The 21,797-nt window shown below is 37.6% G+C and overlaps 1 protein-coding gene across 1 annotated transcript in view; it reads left to right on the top strand.

Moving 5' to 3' along the window:
• MEIKIN (meiotic kinetochore factor) overlaps nucleotides 1–21,797 on the top strand; it is a 147,944-nt gene continuing 126,147 nt past the window's right edge. Inside the window, exons 1-5 of the mRNA XM_012505287.2 lie at nucleotides 1–264; nucleotides 392–485; nucleotides 889–976; nucleotides 2,945–3,005; nucleotides 12,252–12,380. Of these exons, the coding sequence (XP_012360741.1) occupies nucleotides 159–264; nucleotides 392–485; nucleotides 889–976; nucleotides 2,945–3,005; nucleotides 12,252–12,380 (478 nt within the window). The 5' untranslated portion in view covers nucleotides 1–158. The remainder of the gene's footprint in view (nucleotides 265–391; nucleotides 486–888; nucleotides 977–2,944; nucleotides 3,006–12,251; nucleotides 12,381–21,797) is intronic.

The following is a 21,797-nucleotide window of genomic DNA, read 5'->3' as shown; positions in this document are numbered from 1 at the left end:
AGTTCTGGGGCTTTTGCTTTCGCTGAGTTAGTTGCTGTGGGGCTGCTCCGCGGGCCTCGCCTGGACGCCGACTCCCTGCCACTTAGCGCTGATCCTCAGGAAGGCAGGCCGTCGAGGGTCCAGAGGCACCCGAGGCCTGGGGGTAGGGTGGGATAGCAATGTGGCCGCTACGGGTCTATACACGCAAAAAGCGGGAGGGTCAGAGGCTCAATCTTACCCCGACGCCAGACCTAGGCTCTCCGGCGAAGGCGGAGGCCCCGCCAGGTACAGGCTCCAGGCTGGCCCACCATAAGCTCAGCCGAGCTGCCTGCGGGACGGGACCGAGGGCGGGCGGGGGTGCTAGGCCTTGGGCCCAGGGTTTCTTGCCCTGAAACGTGCCGCCCTCTCTCAGGTTCGAAGAGAAAAGGCAAAGCGCACGGCTTGTCGAAGATTGCAGAGAAAGCAGAGCGGAGCAGGCAGGGAGGTAGCGGCTCTGGGCCGCCTAGGTATGTAGCCTCGAGTAACAGCCCCATCCTAGCTGGCCGCCTCAGAACTAACTTCAAGCTGAATTTCCTGCTAGTGGCCTTTTATTCTAACAATCAATGAACAAAACAAATACAGTACTCTGATTTTGCTCTTCTCAGAACATGGACCCCAAAATTTGACTTCAGGAAGATTTATTTTTAAAAAGGGGAAGGCTTGCCAATTTACGTAAAAGGAAGTGAGATAAATTGGTTGGTGAGCTATACGATTGTGTCACTGCATTTGGCTTTTGGTGCAAGTCACCACTCTGGTCCTTACTTCTTCCTAAAGATGTCCCTAAAGAGCCTTGCAGATTCTAAAGAGTCTGAACAGACGTGGAGAGCCAAATCCAGATGGTGCAAACTAATTGTGTTGTCTGTTTGTTAGCCATCGCTTAGGAGTTACAGGAGAGAAAAGCCTGCAAGAAAATAGGTTTAGCGAAGACCCCCAGCATGAGAAGATTGCACCGTTGAGTGTATGTATGTTTCTCTTTTAGTCCTTGGATACACTTAGTGTAGAGACTAATCAGTACCTGATGTACCTCCGGATGAAAGAATAAAATGGGCCTTGTTCTGTAGATGTTACATAGCTCGCCAGGATTTTTATAAACACTGATGTGTCTTTAGACAGGGCCTTGAATTTCTGACTTGGGTAGATTCATAGTCATGCATTTTTGTTTTTCGCTTTGCCTTGACACATTTTTGGAGAAACGTCCGTAATTGGTGAATTTTCTGTATGACAAATACAAAATGTTACTTAATAACTCCTTTTTTCATGTTTTCCATTTGATTTTCCATTAACTGGAAACATTCATTACTAAGCGTTTAATATGTTACAGAGCATTCTAATGTTTATTCATTAGAATATTTTATAACTTCTTGATGTGCTGTATTTAATATGAATTCTGTACTATATTTTAAAGCTGTACAGCACTAATTTAGGGAAACTCAGATTTTAAAAATTGCTTGTGACTCATCTGACATTAACATTAAACTTCGTAGTCAAGTTCCTTTTTTTTTTTTTTTTTTTTTTTGGAGACAGAGTCTTGCTGTGTCACCCAGGCTGGAGTGCAGTGGCACAGTCTTGGCTCACTGACTGCAGCTTCTGCCTCTCGGGTTCAAGCGATTCTCCTGCCCCAACCTCCTGAGTAGCTGTGATTACAGGCGTGTACCACCACCCAGCTAATTTTTGTATAGAGGGGGTTTCTCCAGGTTGGCCAGGCTGGTCTCGAACTCCTAACCTCAAGTGATCCGCCTGCCACGGCCTCCCAGAGTGCTGGGATTATAGGCATGAGCCATCACACCTGGCCAAGTTCTATTTTTTTTTAACTTAATATTCCTTTATAACATGTTTTTGGGGGAAGGCAGTTTCAACACAAGATATTTTTTTAAAAGGCTTTTATCCCATATTTTAACAGTGTAAAGTAGTCCTTGTAGAGTACTTATACTATGAAAAAATAGTGTTTTGAAAGTTTCTTAAAATTTTTATATATTTCTGCTCCTTTTTTCCTGTGCTTTTAAAAAAATTACAGGTTGTCTTATTGTATATTCCCATACATTAGTCTTCAAAAATATGAATTTTAGTGTCTTCATAGTGTTTTGTCTTGTAGATAGATATACTGTAATTTGTATTACTGTTTCCCTGTGGTTCGGAAATTGAGATTTTTTCCTAGGTTTTGCTGTTATTTATATCCATAGACATTCTGTTGCAGAAGTTTTTTGTGTACCCCACATTGTTACCCTAAGATAAATACTTTGCAGTGGATCACAGGTTGGATCATGTTTCAAGTTTTTTGTTCGTGTTGATAAATCAGCACCATCTTACCTGAAACTTTTATATATATGTGTGTGTATATATATATATGAAATAGATAGATAGATGAAAAGTAGCATGTTTTTTACTTTTAATTTCTTTGTATGCTGGGGAAGTCGATACTTTTTTTTCTCAAATTATTGGCCATTTGTACTTTTTTGTGAAATGTCTATTAAATATAAAAGATAGCTATACTTTTGTACATACATATATAACCAATGTTTCCATATTTGTTTACTTGCCTTTAATTTTGTTTCTAGTATTTTAGACTTCCTAGTCTTTTCTTTTGATTTATATATTTGCCTCTATAGATGGAAAAAAAGCCCCTCCCCACTAGGGAACCAGAAAAATATTCACCTCTATCTTCTATTTGCTGTCATCCCACAGTAGTTAGTTGACTAGCATATTGTTGATTACAAGATATATTCATATTATATTTTAATATTTATTTTTAGGTTTAATATTAAATATCAGATTACATCTGAACAATAAACTGAATGAATGTATTATATATATGAAACATATACAAAGTTGACGTTTTCGTTTTTCTAAAATAAATCTGTACAAGATTATAATATAGAAATGGTCAATCTCATAATTTTGCTATAGCTTTAATTCTTATTTCACTTAGGAATCAGTTACTGATGACCTCCAGGTTGACAGTAGTTCATCAAATAGTGAATTAGTATCAGGTAAGACTGTCAAATGTGAACTCCCTCAGCTTTCTGTTTTTCCTCCAAACATAAGCATCCATCTGTATCTCTTCCCATCTTCCCATCTCAGTGGAAGAGGTGTCTTTTCCCTACTCCAAAGTGAATCCTTCTGACTGTGCTATAGATCTCATCCTTAAAGCCTTTAAGCACATGCCAGTAAATGTGAAATTACTTGTGATAAGTACTATAAAAGAGATGGACTTGAGTGTGATTAATTGAGTTTACCTAGAGAAAGTAGGGAAGACTTCCATGAGGGAATGGTAATTGAATCAAGATCTGAAGGAGAGTAGAAATTAACTATGCAGAGATGAGTAAAGAGAAATTAAGGCAGAGGGAAGCTCTAACATGGGACTGAGCATTATGTATTGAGTAACTGAAGAAGGCCAGTATGACTTCAGTACAGAGAGTAGGAGGAAATGTGAGTGTAAGACAGGAGTAGACAACCAGTTTGAGGCCCTGCATAGCCTTGTAGTCCATATCAAAATATTGATGTTTGTATTTGGAGCAGCAAAAAGTCATTGAAGTCATTTTAATAGAGAATGATATGATCACTTTAGCTGCAGTGTGGAAGAAGGACTGGAAAGAATCAGGAGTGCAGTTAACAGGCTGTTCAAGTAGTTTAGGGGAGAAATAATGGCACTTTCTACTGGGGTGATGACATTGGAGATGGAAAGAAGGGTGCTGATATGATGTGATGGCTATTTTAGGTAATGAGAGGATTTGGCAAATGAAGAGTGAAGGAGATGGAGATGTCAAAGATGACTACTGTTTCTGGCTTGTATAACTGGATACAAGGTAGTGTCATTCACTGAAAGAAAAACTGGTTTGAAGAAAAGACTAGAAATTCAGTTTTTAGTATATTAAGTTATGAGTGCGTTTAAGATAACTAAGTAGCAATATCAACCAGATAGTTGGATATGGAGGGCTGGAGATAGAAATTTGTGAGCCACCTACATATTGGTATAATCAAAGTTATTTTGAAAACAGGGATGCCACCAGCACATCAGAAATACAGAGAAATTCTTAAAAGCAAATGAGACAAGATTAACGAACATATCAAGAGCAGGAAAAAAAACCACTGCAGAGGTAAAAGTAGCCTGGAAATACTCTAAACCCTTGATCAGTAAAGTAAAAGACTGTAATAGAAGAGATCTTGCCCGGGCACGGTGGCTCATGCCTGTAATCCCAGCACTTTGAGAGGCCAAGGCAGGCGGATGACTTGAGGTCAGGCGTTCGAGACCAGCCTGGCCAACATGGTGAAACCCCGTCTCTACTAAAAATACAAAATTTAGCCAGGCATGGTGGCAGGCGGCTGTAATCCCAGCTACTCGGGAGGCTGAGACAAGAGAATCGCTTGAACCCGGGAGGCGGAGTTTGCAGTGAGCCAAGATTGTGCCATTACACTCCAGCCTAGGGGACAAGAGCAAGACTTTGTCACAAAAAAAAAACAAAAAAACAAAAAAAACAAAAAACAAACAAAACTTGAAAGGATTGTCAAGGTGATGGATTAAGAACTACATTTGAAATATCTGGTCCCTTTTTCATAATCCCCTTCTTATATTGGAAACTCTGGCAGTTACCAGTGCCTGCTGCCAGGAGAAAACCCTGATAATTACTCCCAAGCAAAGTGAACTATTCAGGGGCTGGCTCTTAAGGGTCAATGTTGGGGCTGAGTTGATAAACAGAGGAGAGTCTGAAGTAACTCCATATTGTCACAAGGATAGCAGAGGAAGAAAAAAGTAAAAGAGGTAGTCAATTCATATGTTTGTTAACTCCATTATAAAGTTAGTATGGCTCTCTGAACCGTGAGACTTCTGATACAGCAGACTTCCAGTGTGGATACTGGCCAGTTAGGGCAGTGCCCCCATGTCACCTACAGTACCTAAAAAATACAGGACATCCCCACCTAGAACACAAGTTCCCAGAATGTCTCATCACTCTTCCAAAATCTCCAGAAGCAAGCCACTATTTCAGAATTTTTACTTACTGCCACATAAACGGATTCTCAGAGACACAAATAAGGCAACCAGGAATATCCAAACTTTTGAAGAAAACCAGTTCCATGGAAAAGAGGCAACAAATGCAACAAACAGAACTAACATTTGAGGAAATGGCACAAAACTAAATATCTGTAGATACAAGAGGACACTGAATCCGTAATATAGCAGGCTGCTATGAAAAAAATTGTAGTCTCTGGGCACTAAAAATATTATCAAATTAAAACTTAACCAAAGAGTCTAATATTAGAATTAATTCAACTAAAATTAGTGAGCTAGAAAAATAGACTAGGGGAATATTTCCTAGAATGCAGTGCAAAAGAACATGGGAGGTGGTCAGGAAATGCTTTTCTCTCCTTCCTCTCCCTTCTTTGCCTTATTAACTTTTTCAAAAATAAATTCAGGAGCCATTTATCCTGGGAAGCCTCTTCTGACTTCTCTTTTTCTAGGTGACTTGTTCTATCCTGGTAGTTCTGTGGCACTCTGTATACTTCTGTCAAAAGACTCAAAACCACAGTGAAATTGTTTTTGTCTGTCTTTAACTCTTGAAAAAGAGGAAAATGGCTCTAAAACCATTGAGAACTAGCACTATCTTTTATCTTCCTATCTCATGCTTGGAATACAGTTTCAAAGATAATACAGGTTCAAATAATTGTTGAATGTCTCAAATGCTTGTTGGATGGTCTTGTACTCTATTTAGAGAAAATACCATTTAATTATAATCAGCATTTTCTAAAATCGTAGTTTAAATATATGAGAAATGTCCTAATTACTAGGTTTATCAAGTTGACATGTGAAAGGTATAAGGAAATAGAAAATAAATTGTCTCTAACTTACAAACTGCTTGTATTTTAAGAGTTCATTTGCTGATTGATATTTGAAACTTGAAATACTTTTTCCCATAATAAAATACTGTGATGGGCTAAGTTTTGAGCAGTCCACAGAATTCTAGTTAACATATGATTTATTGTTTTAATTCTACCTTGGAATCTAGTAACTTTATAACACGTTGAAAAATTAATTAAGGATTTTATATTTAATGTTGAAGATTGAATACACATTTACTTTTCTGAAACCCTACTAAAATATCAATAAAGGCATAAAAATGTTGTAAAGCCATAGGTTCAAAAAGAAGAGACCTCAGCTAGCAAGGGATAATTAATGAAAGTTTGGAATGTGGAAGGTAGATTAAGGCATTATAATTGACCTAACAGATCTTAAAAAAAAAAAAAAAAAAAGCTGAAAACTAGGTGTCTAGAGTAGAGACAAAACAAGAAACAAACTGATTCAGGCTAAAGGTTCAGGAATTAGAGGCATTACATATTCCTGGAGGAAATCTTTAAAATAAGATTTTTTGGAATCTTCAAAAGTATCAGATGCTTTGATCCTTTCCCTAACACACTGTGACCAGGCAACTATGCTTCTTCCCACCCTGGTAGTCTAAGACATTGAAGCAGAGGGACTGGATTCAAGGATATTGTACTGAAAACTAGCAGTGGCTGGGGAGGAAAGGGAATTAAGTGAAAGTCTGTATATTTTGATGTGAAATCCCCAGACCCCTTATGCACTCAGGCAAATACACTCCAACTAGAAGATTAGAGGATTCCTCTTTTGGAAATTTCTGTCCCCAGGAGAAGACTGGAATTTGTGCGTTCTGGTAGTATGGCCTGGTCCCTGTCTAAATACTCTTCAGTAAAATCCACTTCTTCCTAAGCCCCAGTTATTATGCCATTTTGGTACCTCATTCTTGAACATGCAAGAATTAGCAGACATTTTAAGTAAACATTTAAAATAACAGATACTAAATAAAAGAAACTTGAAGGACAACGACAATACAAGAAAAATCTTTTAAAACGCCACAGTTTCATTAATATCCTCAGGAGGATGAAAAAATGTTGTGTCCGTGAAACAAGTGCAGGCTCCTATAAAAAGCGTCCAGAACAAAAAGAATTCGTTAAAAAATAAAAATATGAAATCAGAAAACATTCTGTAGAATTGGATGATAAATTTAAGGAAATATTCCAAAAAGTTGAAGAAACATGAAAGAGAAAATAAAGGATAGAAATAGCATCAGTGATGACACAACTCCATAAGTCTACAAAAAACCCACTGATTGTACACTTTAAAAGGGTGAGTTTTGGCCAGGCACGGTGGCTCACGCCTGTAATCCTAGCACTTTGGGAGGCTGAGGCGGGTAGATTGCCTGAGCCTAGGAGATCGAGACCAGCCTGGGCAACACGGTGAAACCGTGTCTCTACTAAAATACAAAAAATTAGCCAGGCATGGCGGTGTGCACCTCTAATCCCAGCTACTCGGAATTTTTGAGGCAGGAGAATTGCTTGAACCTGGAAGGCGGAGGTTGTAGTGAGCTGAGATCACACCATTGCACTCTAGCCTAGGTGAGAGAGTGAGACTCTGTCTCAAAAAAAAAAAAAAAAAAAGGGGGGGGGTGAGTTTTATGGCATGTGAATGATATCTCAATAAAGTTGTTATTTTAACAAGAAAAATAATTAGAAGATGAGTCCAATGATTCTAACATCTAAAAAACAGTAGTTCAGACATTATAAACAGAAGGAAAATTATTAAACACACAAAGCTAGAAATTTTCCTAGAATTAAAAATGGTCATGAGTATATTTACTGAAAGAGCCATTCAGATTCTGAATAGTATGAACAGAGATACTGAGAGCCAAGTTTGCATGGTGCAAACTGTGCTCACCCCAATAAATGAAAAAAAACCACACCAAGTTACAACATTATATAATTTTTTTGTTTGTTTGTTTTGTTTTGTTTTGTTTGAGACGGAGTCTCGCTCTGTCGCCCAGGCTGGAGTGCAGTGGCGCGATCTCGGCTCACTGCAAGCTCCGCCTCCCGGGTTCACGCCATTCTCCTGCCTCAGCCTCTCCAAGTAGCTGGGACTACAGGCGCCCGCCACCACGCCCGGCTAATTTTTTTTTGTATTTTTAGTAGAGACAGGGTTTCACCGTGGTCTCGATCTCCTGACCTCGTGATCCGCCCGCCTCGGCCTCCCAAAGTGCTGGGATTACAAGCGTGAGCCACCGCGCCCGGCCAACATTATATAATTTTTAAGTCCTCAAGATAGAGAAATTTATTAGTTTTCCAGAGAAAAAATAATCAGTTGCAATAAATGATCAAGAATCTCAATGGCATGGGACTTCTGAAGAACAACTCCAGAAGGTAGAACATGGTGGGGAGAAAAATGTATTCAGAATTCTGAAGAACACTGATTTTGCAGAGTCAAGATGGACTCCCACTCAAAAGTTGTCCTGGATTTCAACACTGATTATGCCATTCACACACCAAGAAGGTATGGAAAGGTATATTACGCATATAATAAGCCCTTCTTGGGAGAAAGGTGACTGCAAGCAGGACTGAAAATGACTTGAGAATGCAGGGGAAGGAGACCTGGCCTGGAGTTTTCATGATGTTAAGAGGATTGGACCAGGTTGAGGTTTCCTGTGCATGGTTTGAACTTGCAACCATTGCCAAAAGATGGAACACCAAGGCTCTCTTGTCACCCAGATGTGAGGTGGGAAGGGGAAGAGGGAACAGTGAGGTTTAAAAGCTGTCACACATCAAAAAATTGAATCAGTCTCTTAAATATACTAACCTAGAATTCTTACCCAGCCAAACTGTCACTCAGTTGTTAGGATAAAGGAATTTTTAGACACATCTTTTTTGTACCTTTTCTCAGAAATGAAGCAGATGTTCTAAGAAAACCAGGAAATAAGAAGAAATCATGGGATCTAGGAATCAAAGTCTCTTATCTAATACAGGAAATACGTGAATTTCTTAGGACAATGGTAAAGGGAAATACCAAGAAGACAACTGTGTAGGATGCATAGAGGACAAACAGTCCAAATTTGAGCAAATGGATTGAGATCTCCAATAGCTATACTTTTTTTAAAAAGAAGAAAACACAGAAGAAGAAGGAGAGAGGGAGGAAAATAAAAAATAGATAACCTGGTGTTTTAAAAGTATTGAGAGGAAATTTATACGTTTGGAAAAAGTTGGAACAAGGCCGGGCGCTGTGGTTCACGCCTGTAATACCAGTACTTTGGAAGGCCAAGGTGGGAGGATTACTTGAGGTCAGGAGTTCGAGACCATCTCTACTAAAAGTACAAAAAATTACCCAGGCATAGCAGCACGCACCTGTAATCCCAGCTACTCAGGAGGCTGAGGTGGGAGGATCAGTTGAGCTTGGGAGGCAGAGGTTGCAGTGACCCAAGATCCTGCCACTGCACTCCAGCCTGGGTGACAGAGTGAGACTCCGTCTCAAAAAGAAAGAAAAAAAAAGTTGGAACAAAATAGTACTTAGTATTAATACTTGATAAGTACTTAGAAAACATATTTTAAAATTAGATAATAAATAGCTCAAAGGAAAATAAATTGTAGCAAAAAGGTGATGTCACAGTATAGGGCTTGGCTACGAGTATATTTGAATAGTCATAATAATAGAAACATTGAATGCATTTAATTTAGAAATGTAAAGGAGGTGCCTGTGAAAAGAAATCATTAATAGAGTTGAAAGTAGTTGTCTCTAGAGAGTAGAAAATTATGATGGGGAGATATGAGACAAGAGATTGCAGTTTTTGCTATAAGCCTTGTAGAACTATTTGTCATTTTAACAATGAGCAATTTGATAAAAATATATTTTTTAATTGCATTTACATTTCTAACTTGTGACACCAGGACAGCCTCCTACTGATACAGCATTAACATTTATTATTTTTTCTACTCAACTACCCAGATGGTGGGCTTTCCTTATTTCTGAGCCTGGCTTGAGTTCTGGGGCTTGGTGTTAAGGATAGCTCAGCCATGAGGGGTATTCATGAAATTTTGGGAAATGGAAGGCAAAACAGATACAACATGTGGTTGGGAAGGATGAAGACAGTGTGAGAAGGATAAAAGTTAGCAAGGAGAGGGACAGGACACTCTAGGGCAGTTGGAGAAGGGAAAGCAAAGGATGCTCAGAGGGACAGCCTACTACTTTGACAGTTGAGGATATGGAGAAGGATGGAAGATTGAGTCAGTCGATTTAAGTGTTGCAGTGGCAGCTGGAGAAGATGTCCAGGTAGAAAACAATTCTCATTTTTAACAAGGGAGTTGGCATAGGAGAAAAAGTTGTGGTGAGGTCTTAGGAGGAAGGGCAAAGAGTTAGTTGTCTCAGGCAGGTAATGGATGAGCAGAGATAGGTGTAAGTTAGTTCCAGGGCAGGAAATAATAGGTTTTCAGAACAATGCTCCCCTTTGATCTCTTACCACCCCTGACCCCCGCAACCAGTTTCTATCAGTGTTGATCTCTATCTTGTCATATTGGAAATGTTTAATAAATGTAGACTAAATATAGCAGAGCACATTTTCCCTTTTCTTACCAAATCTGTGGTTCGCAACTTTTAGTACTATGTTCTGTCGCCATCATTTATTGGACAGTTCTTCATTCTAGTCCACTCCCATAGGAATGACTTTAAGACCGCTGAGTCTGGGAAGATTCTCTGTTCAAATATTTTGTCCATTTTCTTATTGAGGATTTGTTTTCTTATTATTGAGTTTTCATAGTTCTTTATATTCTGGTTTTTCTTTTTTTTTTTTTTTTTTTTGTGGACATGGGATTCCACTATGTTGCTCAGGCTGGTCTCAAACTCCTGTGCTCAGATGATCCTCTCACCTTGGCATCCCAAAGTGCTGTTATTACAGGCATGAGCCACCGTGCCGAGCCAGTTCTTTACATTCTGGATTTCAGCCCATTTGCAAATGTTTTCTCCCTATCTGTAGCTTTTCTTTTTTTTTTTTTTCTTGGATGGAGTCTCACTCTGTCGCCAGGCTGGAGTTCAGTGGCCGATCTTGATCTTGATTCACTGCAACCTCCACCTCCTGGGTTCAAGAGATTCCCCTGCCTCAGGCTCCCAAGTAGCTGAGACTACAGGTGTGTGTCGCCACTCCCAGCTAATTTTTGTACTTTTAGTAGAGATGGGGTTTCACCATGTTGGCCAGGATGGTCTCTATCTCTTGACCTCGTGATCCGCCTGCCTCGGTCTCCCAAAGTGCTGGGAGTACAGGCATAAGCCACTGCACCCAGCCTATAGCTTGTCTTTTAATAGTCTCTTTTGAAGGGAAGTTTTAAATTTTGCTAAAGTCCAAATTATCAGTGCTATTGTTTTATGAATCTTTTTTAGTGTTATATAAAAAAATTCTTTGCATAACTCGGTGTTACACTTTTCTCCATTTTTTAAAAGAAGTTTTAGAGTTTTAGGAGTTACATTTAGATCTATGATGCATTTAATTTCTTTCTGTGATGGAAGGTATGAGTGCAAGTTTTTTTATTTAGTTTTTTTTTCATATGGATACCTAGTTGTTCCAGCACATTTTGTTTAAAAGACTATCCTTTCTCCACTGAATTGCCTTTACGTATTGGTCAAAAATCAGTTGCTTATCTATGTGTGAGTCAATCCATGCTCTCTTACTAAATTCCTTTAATCTATTTGTGTATGTGTAGGCTCATTGTTTTTTAGATGAAATAACTAGTATCACCCTTTCCTCAGCTAGTTAGCTTACAATTAGTGGGTTACTTATATATAAAACTTAAATTTTGCCTGGGCACGGTGGCTCACGCCTGTAGTCCTAGCAATTTGGGAGGCTGAGGCAGGTGGATCATGAGGTCAGGAGTTCAAGACCAGCCTGGCCAACACGGTGAAACCCCGTCTCTACTAAAAATACAAAAAAAAACACAAAAAATTAGCCAGGACGGTGGCACATTCCTGTAATCCCAGCTACTCGGGAGGCTGAGGCAGGAGAATTGCTTGAACTGGGACCTGGGAGGCGGAGGTTGTAGTGAGCCGAAATCGTGCTACTGTACTCCAGCCTGGGCTATAGAGTGAGACTCGGTCTCAAAAAAAAAAAAAATTAAATTTTTGAGCCAAGAATCACAACTGAACCAAAGTAGAGAAAAGGAGTAAGTTGTAAAACTTTGAAAAACAACAAAAGAGGATTATAACAAATTTATCACCATCAAAAATGGAATGATTGTCCAAGATCAAATTAAAATAGTTTAAAATATTATGGCTTTTTAGTTGTATGTAGAAGCAGTTTTATGTTCTAGTAATAATATATAACTAAGCATGTACATTTCCATACATTTCAATTTTTAGGATTTCACATCTGTTTTGTATCAAAACATTTATCCATTTTGTTTGTTCCTTTACTCTACAGGATTAAGTTGGCACCATGGTATGGCCAGTTCTCCTCTGAGCTATTCAGTCACAGACTCTTATGCAGAATACAAGAGTTTTGAAGAGAGCTTTCCATCACCTGAACTGCTCAGAAAATCAGATTATTTAGGTGAGAAAGTAATTCCAACCTTAAGTTGCTCTACTATAGAAGTTATTCTTTTGTCCACAAATCCTCCAATGAATAAACGTCCCTTTCGAGAAGGCATACTCCTCTTCCTCACCAACACCTCACTTTCCTGACCATTACCCGTTGTGTTTCATTCCCATTCACACAGGACTAATAGAGTAAAAGCCCTCAGATCAAGGAAGGATGAAGAAATGTCATTTAGCATTTATATGTAATACACATCCAATTATTAATCAATTTTATACCTAATGAATGTATACTTGTTCTCTTGAACCGTATGTTATCTTTTTTTTCCTGTACTTATCTTACTTTTCAGCAAATAACTTAAATGTCAGCTAGGCCAAGTCCCTGCTTGAATTTTCTCCACAAATTAAGAGTTATTTACATTTATTATACATATAAATATAGGCTTTGGTTAATGATGGCAGATCAAATACATGCCTTACTCTACAATCTTGCAATGGCAGAAAACAGCTTTTTCTTTAAAGTAATACACTCATAAGGACAAAGATAATTGGAAAAAAGAAAGTACAAAGTTTGGAAGGTTAATCAGGTGGTCTGATACAGCAGACCTAAGAAAGCAGAGTCCTAAACCAACAATGTGGATACCTCAGAAACAAGACAATTTGCACTATAGTGTCAGAAAAGCTCATAATTTGGTTGTGCCAAATACTTGTAAATAGATGTCAAAAACATGAAAGATGTGGTTAACTGCTCCTTTCCTGCTCAAAGGGAGCCTGGAGATTTATTCTTTAGAATATTTTGAAACAGGGACTCTAGACTGGAGAATACGAGATCCTTTTAATAGCAGGGATACTGTGGTATTTTGAAATGTCAGTCCCAATTATTCATTTCTCTGTAGTATTATATTCATACCCTCATAATGGGTGGAGTGTACTTTTCCGCTCTCTGGCTTTGGGATTGGCCATGTCACTTGCTTTCTGCAACAAACACAATTTTAAAAAAGCTTTCAAATTGCTTAAATGGTTGGGCTTGTCTTCTTGCACTTTTGCCATTATCGTGAGAATGTATCCTAATTAGCTTCTGCCTCTCTCGTGGAACCCCAGAATGAGAGTTACAGAGCGGAACAGTCTAGGCAACCAGCTCACTTCAGGGAGCTGCCCCAGCTGATCTGCAGACCTGTAATCTGAGTTACCTGAGCCAACTAATAGACATGGAAACAAAAAACAACTGCTTTTCACTTTGTGCCACTGAGATTTTGTGGTTGTTTATTAAACAGCCAAAGCTGACTGCTGCAGATAATGTACTGAATTTGGAAGAGGGAATTAAGTAAGAGTGTACATCCTAAATTATGGGATCTGCTCACCCAATGCTTATTTCCACCCCACCCCAGGAGCCCATTTTTCTTGTCAGCTTCCCAGACTTGAACCTTCTGTTGAGAAAATGAAAGATTATTTTCTCAGGAACTGAGTACCCCAGAAGAAAATATCTAAAGATACTGACCTCAGGAGTCCTCAATGAAACTGACCAGGCAGAAGATCCTACAGTGAAGCCAACTATATGACAAGCCCCACCTAGGCCATAGGGATACCACTTAGCCTTTTAGGACCCACTTTTAAATATGAACAGAGAGCCAAGGATCACCAGACTTCTGAGGAAAGCCTCTAACGTTAAAAAGAGATATCAAAACAAAACAAAACAAAATGTGAGAATGGTGTCAGCAAGATGTTGAAACAGGAAGCCATGGACCTGCCTACTCCTTACGGACACACCAATTCAACAGCAATATATGGACCAGTTCCCTTTGTGAAAAATTCAGAAAATAGTCGACAGGCGCCTGCATCCTGGCAAGCATGGGGCCAGCCACATCAAAGCCAGTAGGAAAATTTGAGACATCCTCACCATAATTCCTATGCCTAGCACAGCATCATACAATTGAGAGAAAACCCATACCACAGCTTTCAGCTTCTCCCTGAGGGGAAGAGCAAGATAAGGGACTTGACAATACATCCAGTGTTCTGAATTCTCTGAGGGATACCTGAGGGAACTGATTTCGGTCTTGCCTGTCTCAGAGTACTGATAGGAGCCAACATACCCAAGGTGACTGGTGACTGCTGAGAACAAAGATGACAATTTGGTCTAGGACACAAACATTTGCCATAGGCTCTCCACCTAGCTCAGTGCAGAGTGAGTGGGGGATAAAAAAAGATATCAGCTTCTCCCTTGGGAGAGAAAGAGTTGGACTTTGTGTCCAATGTTCCAACTTTTCAAGGGATGTTCTTGGGACTAGCTTCTGTCACATCTGTCTTACAGTGTTGACAGGATCTGACATATTCTAAATGCCTGGAGGCTGATAACAACAAAGATGGTGGTTTGGACTAGCACAAAGATTTGAGAGATCTCTGGGTAGGCTTATTCATAAGGGTCTTCTGTACAATGCCAGTCTGCAAGACTGGGAGAAGTGGCTGTTTTTTTCTAATGCATAGATGCTGATACAAGTAAAATTGTCAAGGAAAATTAAGAAGCAAGGAAACATGGTCCAAACAAAGGAACAAGATAAATCCCTAGAAACTGACCCTAATGAAATGGAGCTATACAAATTGTCTGACAACTAATTCAAAATAATCATTAAAAAGATGGTCAACAAGCTGAGAAGAACAATACATGAACAAAATAAGAATTTCAACAAAAAGAACGTTTTAAAAAGAACAAAATAGGAATTTTTGGAGCTGAAGAATACTATCACTGAACTGAGGCCAGGCACAGTGGCTCATGCCTATAATCCCAATGCTTTAGGAGGCTGAGGTGGGAGGATCACTTGAGCCAAGGAGTTTGATGTTACAGTGAGCTATGATTATGCTACTGCACTCCAGCCTGGGTGACAGAGCAAGACTGCTGTAAAAAAAATAAAAAAAGAATAAAAGAAAAATTTAGTAGAGCAATATAACAGCACACTAGCTCAAGAAGAATAAAGAATTAGTGAGCTCGAGGACAGGTCATTTTTAAAGACTCCAAAAGCAATTGCAAGAACAACAAAAATTGACAAATGGGACCTAATTAAACTGAAGAGCTTCTGCACAGCAAAATAAACTAGCAACATAGTAAACAGACAGCCTACAGAATGGGAGAAAATATTTGCAAACTATGCATCCAACAAAGATCTAATATCCAGAATCTATAAGAAATTTAAATCAGCAAGCAAAAAACGATCCTATTAAAAAATGGGCAGAGGACATGAATATAAAGAAGTCTAAAGAAGTATGTCTTCTTCTCGTTAGAGAAATGCAAATCAAAACCACAATGAGATACCATCGCATACCAGTCAAGGTAGCTATTATTAAAAAGTCAAAAAATAATGTGTTTATGAGATTGTAGAGAAAAGGGAAAGCTTATACACTGCTGGTACACAGGAGGAATGGGAATGTAAATTAGTTCAGCCAATGCGGAAAGAAGTTTGCAGATTTCTCAAAGAACCTAGAACTATCATTTGACCCAGCAATCCTATTACTGGATATATTTCCAAAGGAATCATTCTATAAAGACACATCCACATATGTTTGTTGCAGCACTTTTCACAATAGCAGAGACGTGGAATCAACCTAAATGCCCATCAGTGGTAGACTGGATAAAGAAAGTGTAGTACATGTACACCATGGAATACTATACAGAAATAAAAAAGAATGAAATCATATCTTTTGCATCAACATGGATGCAGCTAGAGACCGTTATCCTAAGCAAATTATGCAGGAACAGAAAACCAAATACCGTATGTTCTCATTTATAAGTGGGAACTAAACATTGAGTACACATGCACACAAAGAAGGGAATGGTAGACACTGGGGCTTAATTGAGGTTGGTGGGTGGGAAGAGGGTGAAGATTGAAAAGCTACCTATTGGATACTATGCTCACTATCTGGGTGACAAAATCATTTGTACACCAAGCCCCACTGACACACAGTTTTCCCATGTAACAAACGTGCATGTGTACCCCCTGTATCTAAAAAGTTGGAAGAAAAATAAAGGTCATTTAGCATTATGCCATTAGTGAAGAAAAAAGAATGAAAAGATTGAAGAAATCCTGAGAGACTTGTGAGCCACTATCAAGCAGACCAACATTTGCATTATGGGAGTCCCAGAGAAGAAGAGAGAAAGGACTAGAAAGTGTATTCAAAGAAATAGTGGCTAAAATCATCCCAAATCTGGGGAATGAAATGGACATTTAGATCCAGGAAGCCCAAGGGACCCAAGTAGAAGGAATCCAAGAAATCCACACTGAGAAACACTATAACTGAGTTGTCAAGTCATATACAAAGAGAATTTTGAAAGCAGCAAGTAAGAAGTGACTTGACATGTGCAGGGGAGCCCCCATAAAACTATGAGTGGATTTCTCAGCAGAAACCTTACAGATCAGAGAGAATGGGATGATATATTCAAAGTGCTGAAAGAAAAATTATCAACCAACAGCAGTACACCCGGGAAAACTGTCTTTCAAAAATGGAGAGACAAGGAGTTTCCCAGACAAACAAAAGCTGAGGGAATTTACCATGACTAGACCTACCTTACAAGTAATGCTGAAAGGAGTTATTTAAGTTGAAACTCAAGGATGCTAAACAGTAACATGAAAGTATAAAACTCATTGGTAAAGGTAAATATAGAGAGAAATACAGAATACAGTAATATTGTAATAGTAGTTTACTATTAAGCTCTTCAGTTTAATTAGGTCCCGTTTGTCAATTTTTGTTTTTGTTGCAATTGCTTTTGGAGTCTTTAAAAATGACCTGTCCTCAAGCTCACTAATTCTTTATAGTATACTATTGCAATAGTAATGTAATAGTAATTGTAATACTGTACAGAATACAGTAATATTGTTATATTAGTATAGCAAAATTAAATCACTTTTAGTTCTGGTATATGAGTTAAAAGATAAAAATGTTAAAAACTAACTGAAGATGTTAATAATACAACATAAAATATATAAATTGTGACATGAATAAAGTGCAGGAGGGGGAGAAGTGTAAGTGTAGTTTTTGTATGCAGTTGAAATTAAGTTATCAGCTTAGACTGTTACAACTATATAAGATTTTACGTAAGCCCCATGGTCAACACAAACAAAATTCCTGTGGAAGAATCACAAAAGAAGAAAAAGAAAAGCATTATAAATACATACAAAAAGCAGTGGAACACAAAGAAAGACAGCACTAAAGGAAAAAGGGACAAAAGAATTACAAGACAGAAACAATTAGTGAAATGACAATAGTTAAGTCCTTACCTATCAATAATTACTTTAAATAAGTAAAACTTCCCAGTCAAAACATAGAGTGACTGAATGGATAAAAGAACAAGACCTAATGATGTGATGTCTACAAATGACCCTCTTTAGATTTAAGGATACATACACTAAAAGTGGAGAGATGGAAAAAGATATTCCATACAAATGGTAACCATAAGAGAGCAGGGGTGGCTATATTTATGTCAGACAAGATAGACTTTAAATCAAAAACAGTCATGAGAGACAAAGAAGAACAAAAATAATAATAAAAGGGTCAATTCACCAGGAAGATATACAGTTATAAATACGTATGCACCCAACATCAGCATCTAAATATATAAAACAGACATTGACAGAACTGAAGGGAAAAATAGTAATACAATAATTGTGGGATAATTCAATATAACCCACTTTTAACAATGGATAGAACATTCAGACAGAAAACAAGTAAGCAAACAGCAGACTTGAACAGCGCTATAGACAACATGGACCTAGCATGTATACAAAACATTCTACCTAACAGTGGCAGAATATATATTTCTCTCATGCACAGATAGGACATACTCCATAATGGATCATGTTATGTCGCAAAACAAGTCTTAACAAATGGAAGATTGAAAACATACCAAGTATCTTTTCTGACCATAATGGAACAAAACTAGAAATCAGTAGCAGAAGGAACACTGGAAAATTCACAAATATGTGGAAATTTAACATACTCTTGAATAACCAGTGAGTCAAAGAAGAAATCAAAAGGGAAATTAGAAAATATCTTTGGACGAAAGTACAATATATTAAAACGTGGGATATAGCAAAAGCAGTACTGAGGGAATTTTATTGCAATAACTGAATTTAAAAAGAAAAATTTCAAATAAGCTAATGTTACACCTCAAGGAACTAGAAAAAAGAATGAACAGCCAAAAATTATCAGACAGAAGGAAATAAAATTTAGAGCAGAAATAAATGGAACAGAAAATCGAAAAAAATAGAAAGAAATCAGTGAAACTAAGAGTTGGTTTTTTGAAAAGACAAATTTGACAAACTTTTAGTTAGATTAAGAAAAAAAGACTCAATAAAATTCAAAGTGCAAGATGAGACATTATACCTGATAACACAGAAACAAAAATAATCATGAGACTACCATGCCCAATTATAAATTGAATAACCTAGAAGGAAAGAAGAAATTCCTAGAAACATATAACCTATTAAGACTAAGTCGTGAAGAAATATGAAATCTGGACAGACCTATAACTAGTAAGGAGATTGAACCAGCAATCAAAAACCTTCCAACAAAGAAAATCCAGGACCAGATGGCTTCACTGGTGAATTCTACCAAACATTTAAAGAATATTTAATTCTAATTCTTCTTAAACTCTTCTAAAAAATTAAAGAGGAGAAGACACTTTCAAACTAATTCTTTAAGGCCAGCATTACCCTCATACTAAAGCGAGGTAAATACTACAAGCAAAGACAACTGTAAGACAATATCCCTGATGAACATAGATGTAAAAATCCTCGACAAAATACTAGCAATTGAAATTCATCTCTATATTTAAAGGATCATACACCATGACCAGGTGGCATTTATCTCTGGGATGCAAGGATGGTTCCAAATACAAAAATCAACTAAAGTGATACACTACATTAACAGAATGAAGGGTAACAATTACACAATAATTTCAATAGATGCAGCAAAATGATTTGACAAAATTCGATATCTTTTATGATGAAAACTCTCAAACTAGGAACAGAAGGCAATTACCTCAGCATAATAAAGACCGTATATGAGAAGTCCATAGCTAACATCATACTCAGTAGTAAAAAACTGAAAGCTTTTCCTCTAAGGTCAGAAAGTATGCTGAATACTTTTATTCAGCATAGTCCTAGCCACAGCAATTAGGCAACAAAAAAATAAAAGCATCTAAATTGAAAAGAAGTAAAATAATCTGTTTTTGCAGATGACATGATCTTATATGTAAAACACTCTAAAGACACCACAAGGCTGGGTGTGGTGGCTCACACCTGTACTCCCAGCACTTTAGGAGGCCAAGGCGGGCAGATCACATGAGATCAGGAGTTCGAGACCAGCCTGGCCAACATGGTGAAACCCCTTCTCCACTAAAAATACAAAAATAAGCCAGCGTGGTGGCAGGTGCCTGTAGTCCCAGCTACTCAGGAGGCTGAGGCAGGAGAATGCTTTAACCTGGGAGGCAGAGGTTGCAGTGGGCTGGGATCGTGCCACTGCACTCCAGCCTGGGTGACAGAGTGAGACTGTCTCAAAAAAACAAAAAACAAAAAAACAAAAACACAAAAACTTACTTGAACGATTAAATGAATTTGGTAAAATTGTAGATTATAAAATCAACATACGAAAATCAGTTGTGTTTCTATATCCTAGCAATAAACTACCTGAAAAGGAAATAAAACAATCTCATTTACAATATCATCAGAAAGTATAAAATATTTAGGAATAAACTTAAGTAGAAGATATGTATGCTGGAAAACAATGGTGAATAAAATTTAAAAAGATGCAAGCAAATGGATGCACATCCCATGTTTATGAGTTGGAAGACTTAATATTGTTAAAATATCCATACACCCAAAGCAGTCTACAAATTTGATGCAATCTCTATCAAAATCTCAATGGCATTTTTTAATAGAAATAACAAAGCAGCGCTGAAGTGTATACGGAACCACAAAGAAGCTCAAATAGCCAAAACAATCTTGAGAAGAACAAAGTAGGAACATCATACTTCCTGATTTCAAAATACATTGCAATGCTATAGTAATTCAAACAGTATGGTACTGTCATAAGAGAAATGAATCCATACATATATGGCCAACTTATCTTTGACAGGATGGAGTGCCAAGAATACACAATGAGGAAAGGATACTTTCTTCAACAAATGCTATTGGGAAAACTGAATATCCACATACAAAACAATGAAATTGGACATTGACACCCATACACAAAAATTAATTCAAAATGGATTAAATACTTAAATATAAGACCTTAAGCTGTAAAACTCCTAGAAGAAAATGTAGGGGAAAAGCTTCATAACATTAGTCTTAGCAGTGATTTCGTGGATATGATACCAAAAGTATAGGCAACAAGAACAGTAACGAGTGAGACATCATCACTTCTGCACAGCAAAAGCTTCTGCACAGCAAAAGCAACAATCAACAGTGTAAAGAGATAACCTACCAAAATGGAGGAAAATATTTGTAAATCATATATCTGATAAAGGAGTAAATAATTAAAATGCATAAGGAATATAACTGAATAGCAAAACTAAGCAAAAAAGACAACCTGATTTAAAAAATAGACAACTTGAATAGATATTTCTCCAAAGCAGCAGCAGCAATAGCCAACAAGTATATAAAAAATACTCAACATCATTAATCATCAGGAACATGCAAATCAAAACCACAATATCACCTCACACTTGTTAAAAGGGCTATTACCAAAAAACAAAAACAAAAGATAACAAATGTTGGCAAGGATGTGGATAAATTAGAACCCTTGTGCACTGTTAGTGGGAATGTAAAATGGCACAGCAGCTATAGAAACAGTATGGAGGTGTCTCTAAAAATTAAAAACAGAATGACCATGTGGTCCATCAATCCCTGTGTGAATATCCAAAATAATTAAAATCAGGATCTCAAAAGAGATATTAGCACTCCCTTATTCATTGCAGCATTATTCACAGTAGCCGAGATGTGGAAAAAAACTAAATGTTTATTGATAGATGAATGGATAAAGAAAATATGATGCATAAATACAATGGAATATTATTCAGCCTTAAGAAAGAAATCCTGCAATTTGTGACAAGATGGATGAACCTTGAGGACATTATGTTAAATGAAATAAGCCAGTCACAGAGGGTCGAATACTTGATATTTCCACTTATATAAGTTATCTAAAAGAGCCAAACTCATAGGAGCAGAGAGTAGGATGATGTTTGACAGGATCTGGCAGGAAGGGAAAATTGGGAGTTGCTATCAATGGGTATTAAGTTTCACTTACACATGTAGAAGTGAGCTCTAGAGAGCTGCTGTAGAACACTGTGCCTTTAGTTAACAACACTGGATTGTATGCTTAAAAGTTTGAGTGTAGATCTCATGTTAAGTGTTCTAACTATAAAAAGAATTTTTAAAATTAAAATGTT

The sequence above is a fragment of the Nomascus leucogenys genome, chromosome 2, assembly GCF_006542625.1.
Source record: "Nomascus leucogenys isolate Asia chromosome 2, Asia_NLE_v1, whole genome shotgun sequence".
Lineage (NCBI taxonomy): Eukaryota > Metazoa > Chordata > Mammalia > Primates > Hylobatidae > Nomascus > Nomascus leucogenys.
The sequence above is the reverse complement of the archived record's forward strand: the minus strand, read 5'-3'. Positions and strand labels throughout refer to the sequence as shown.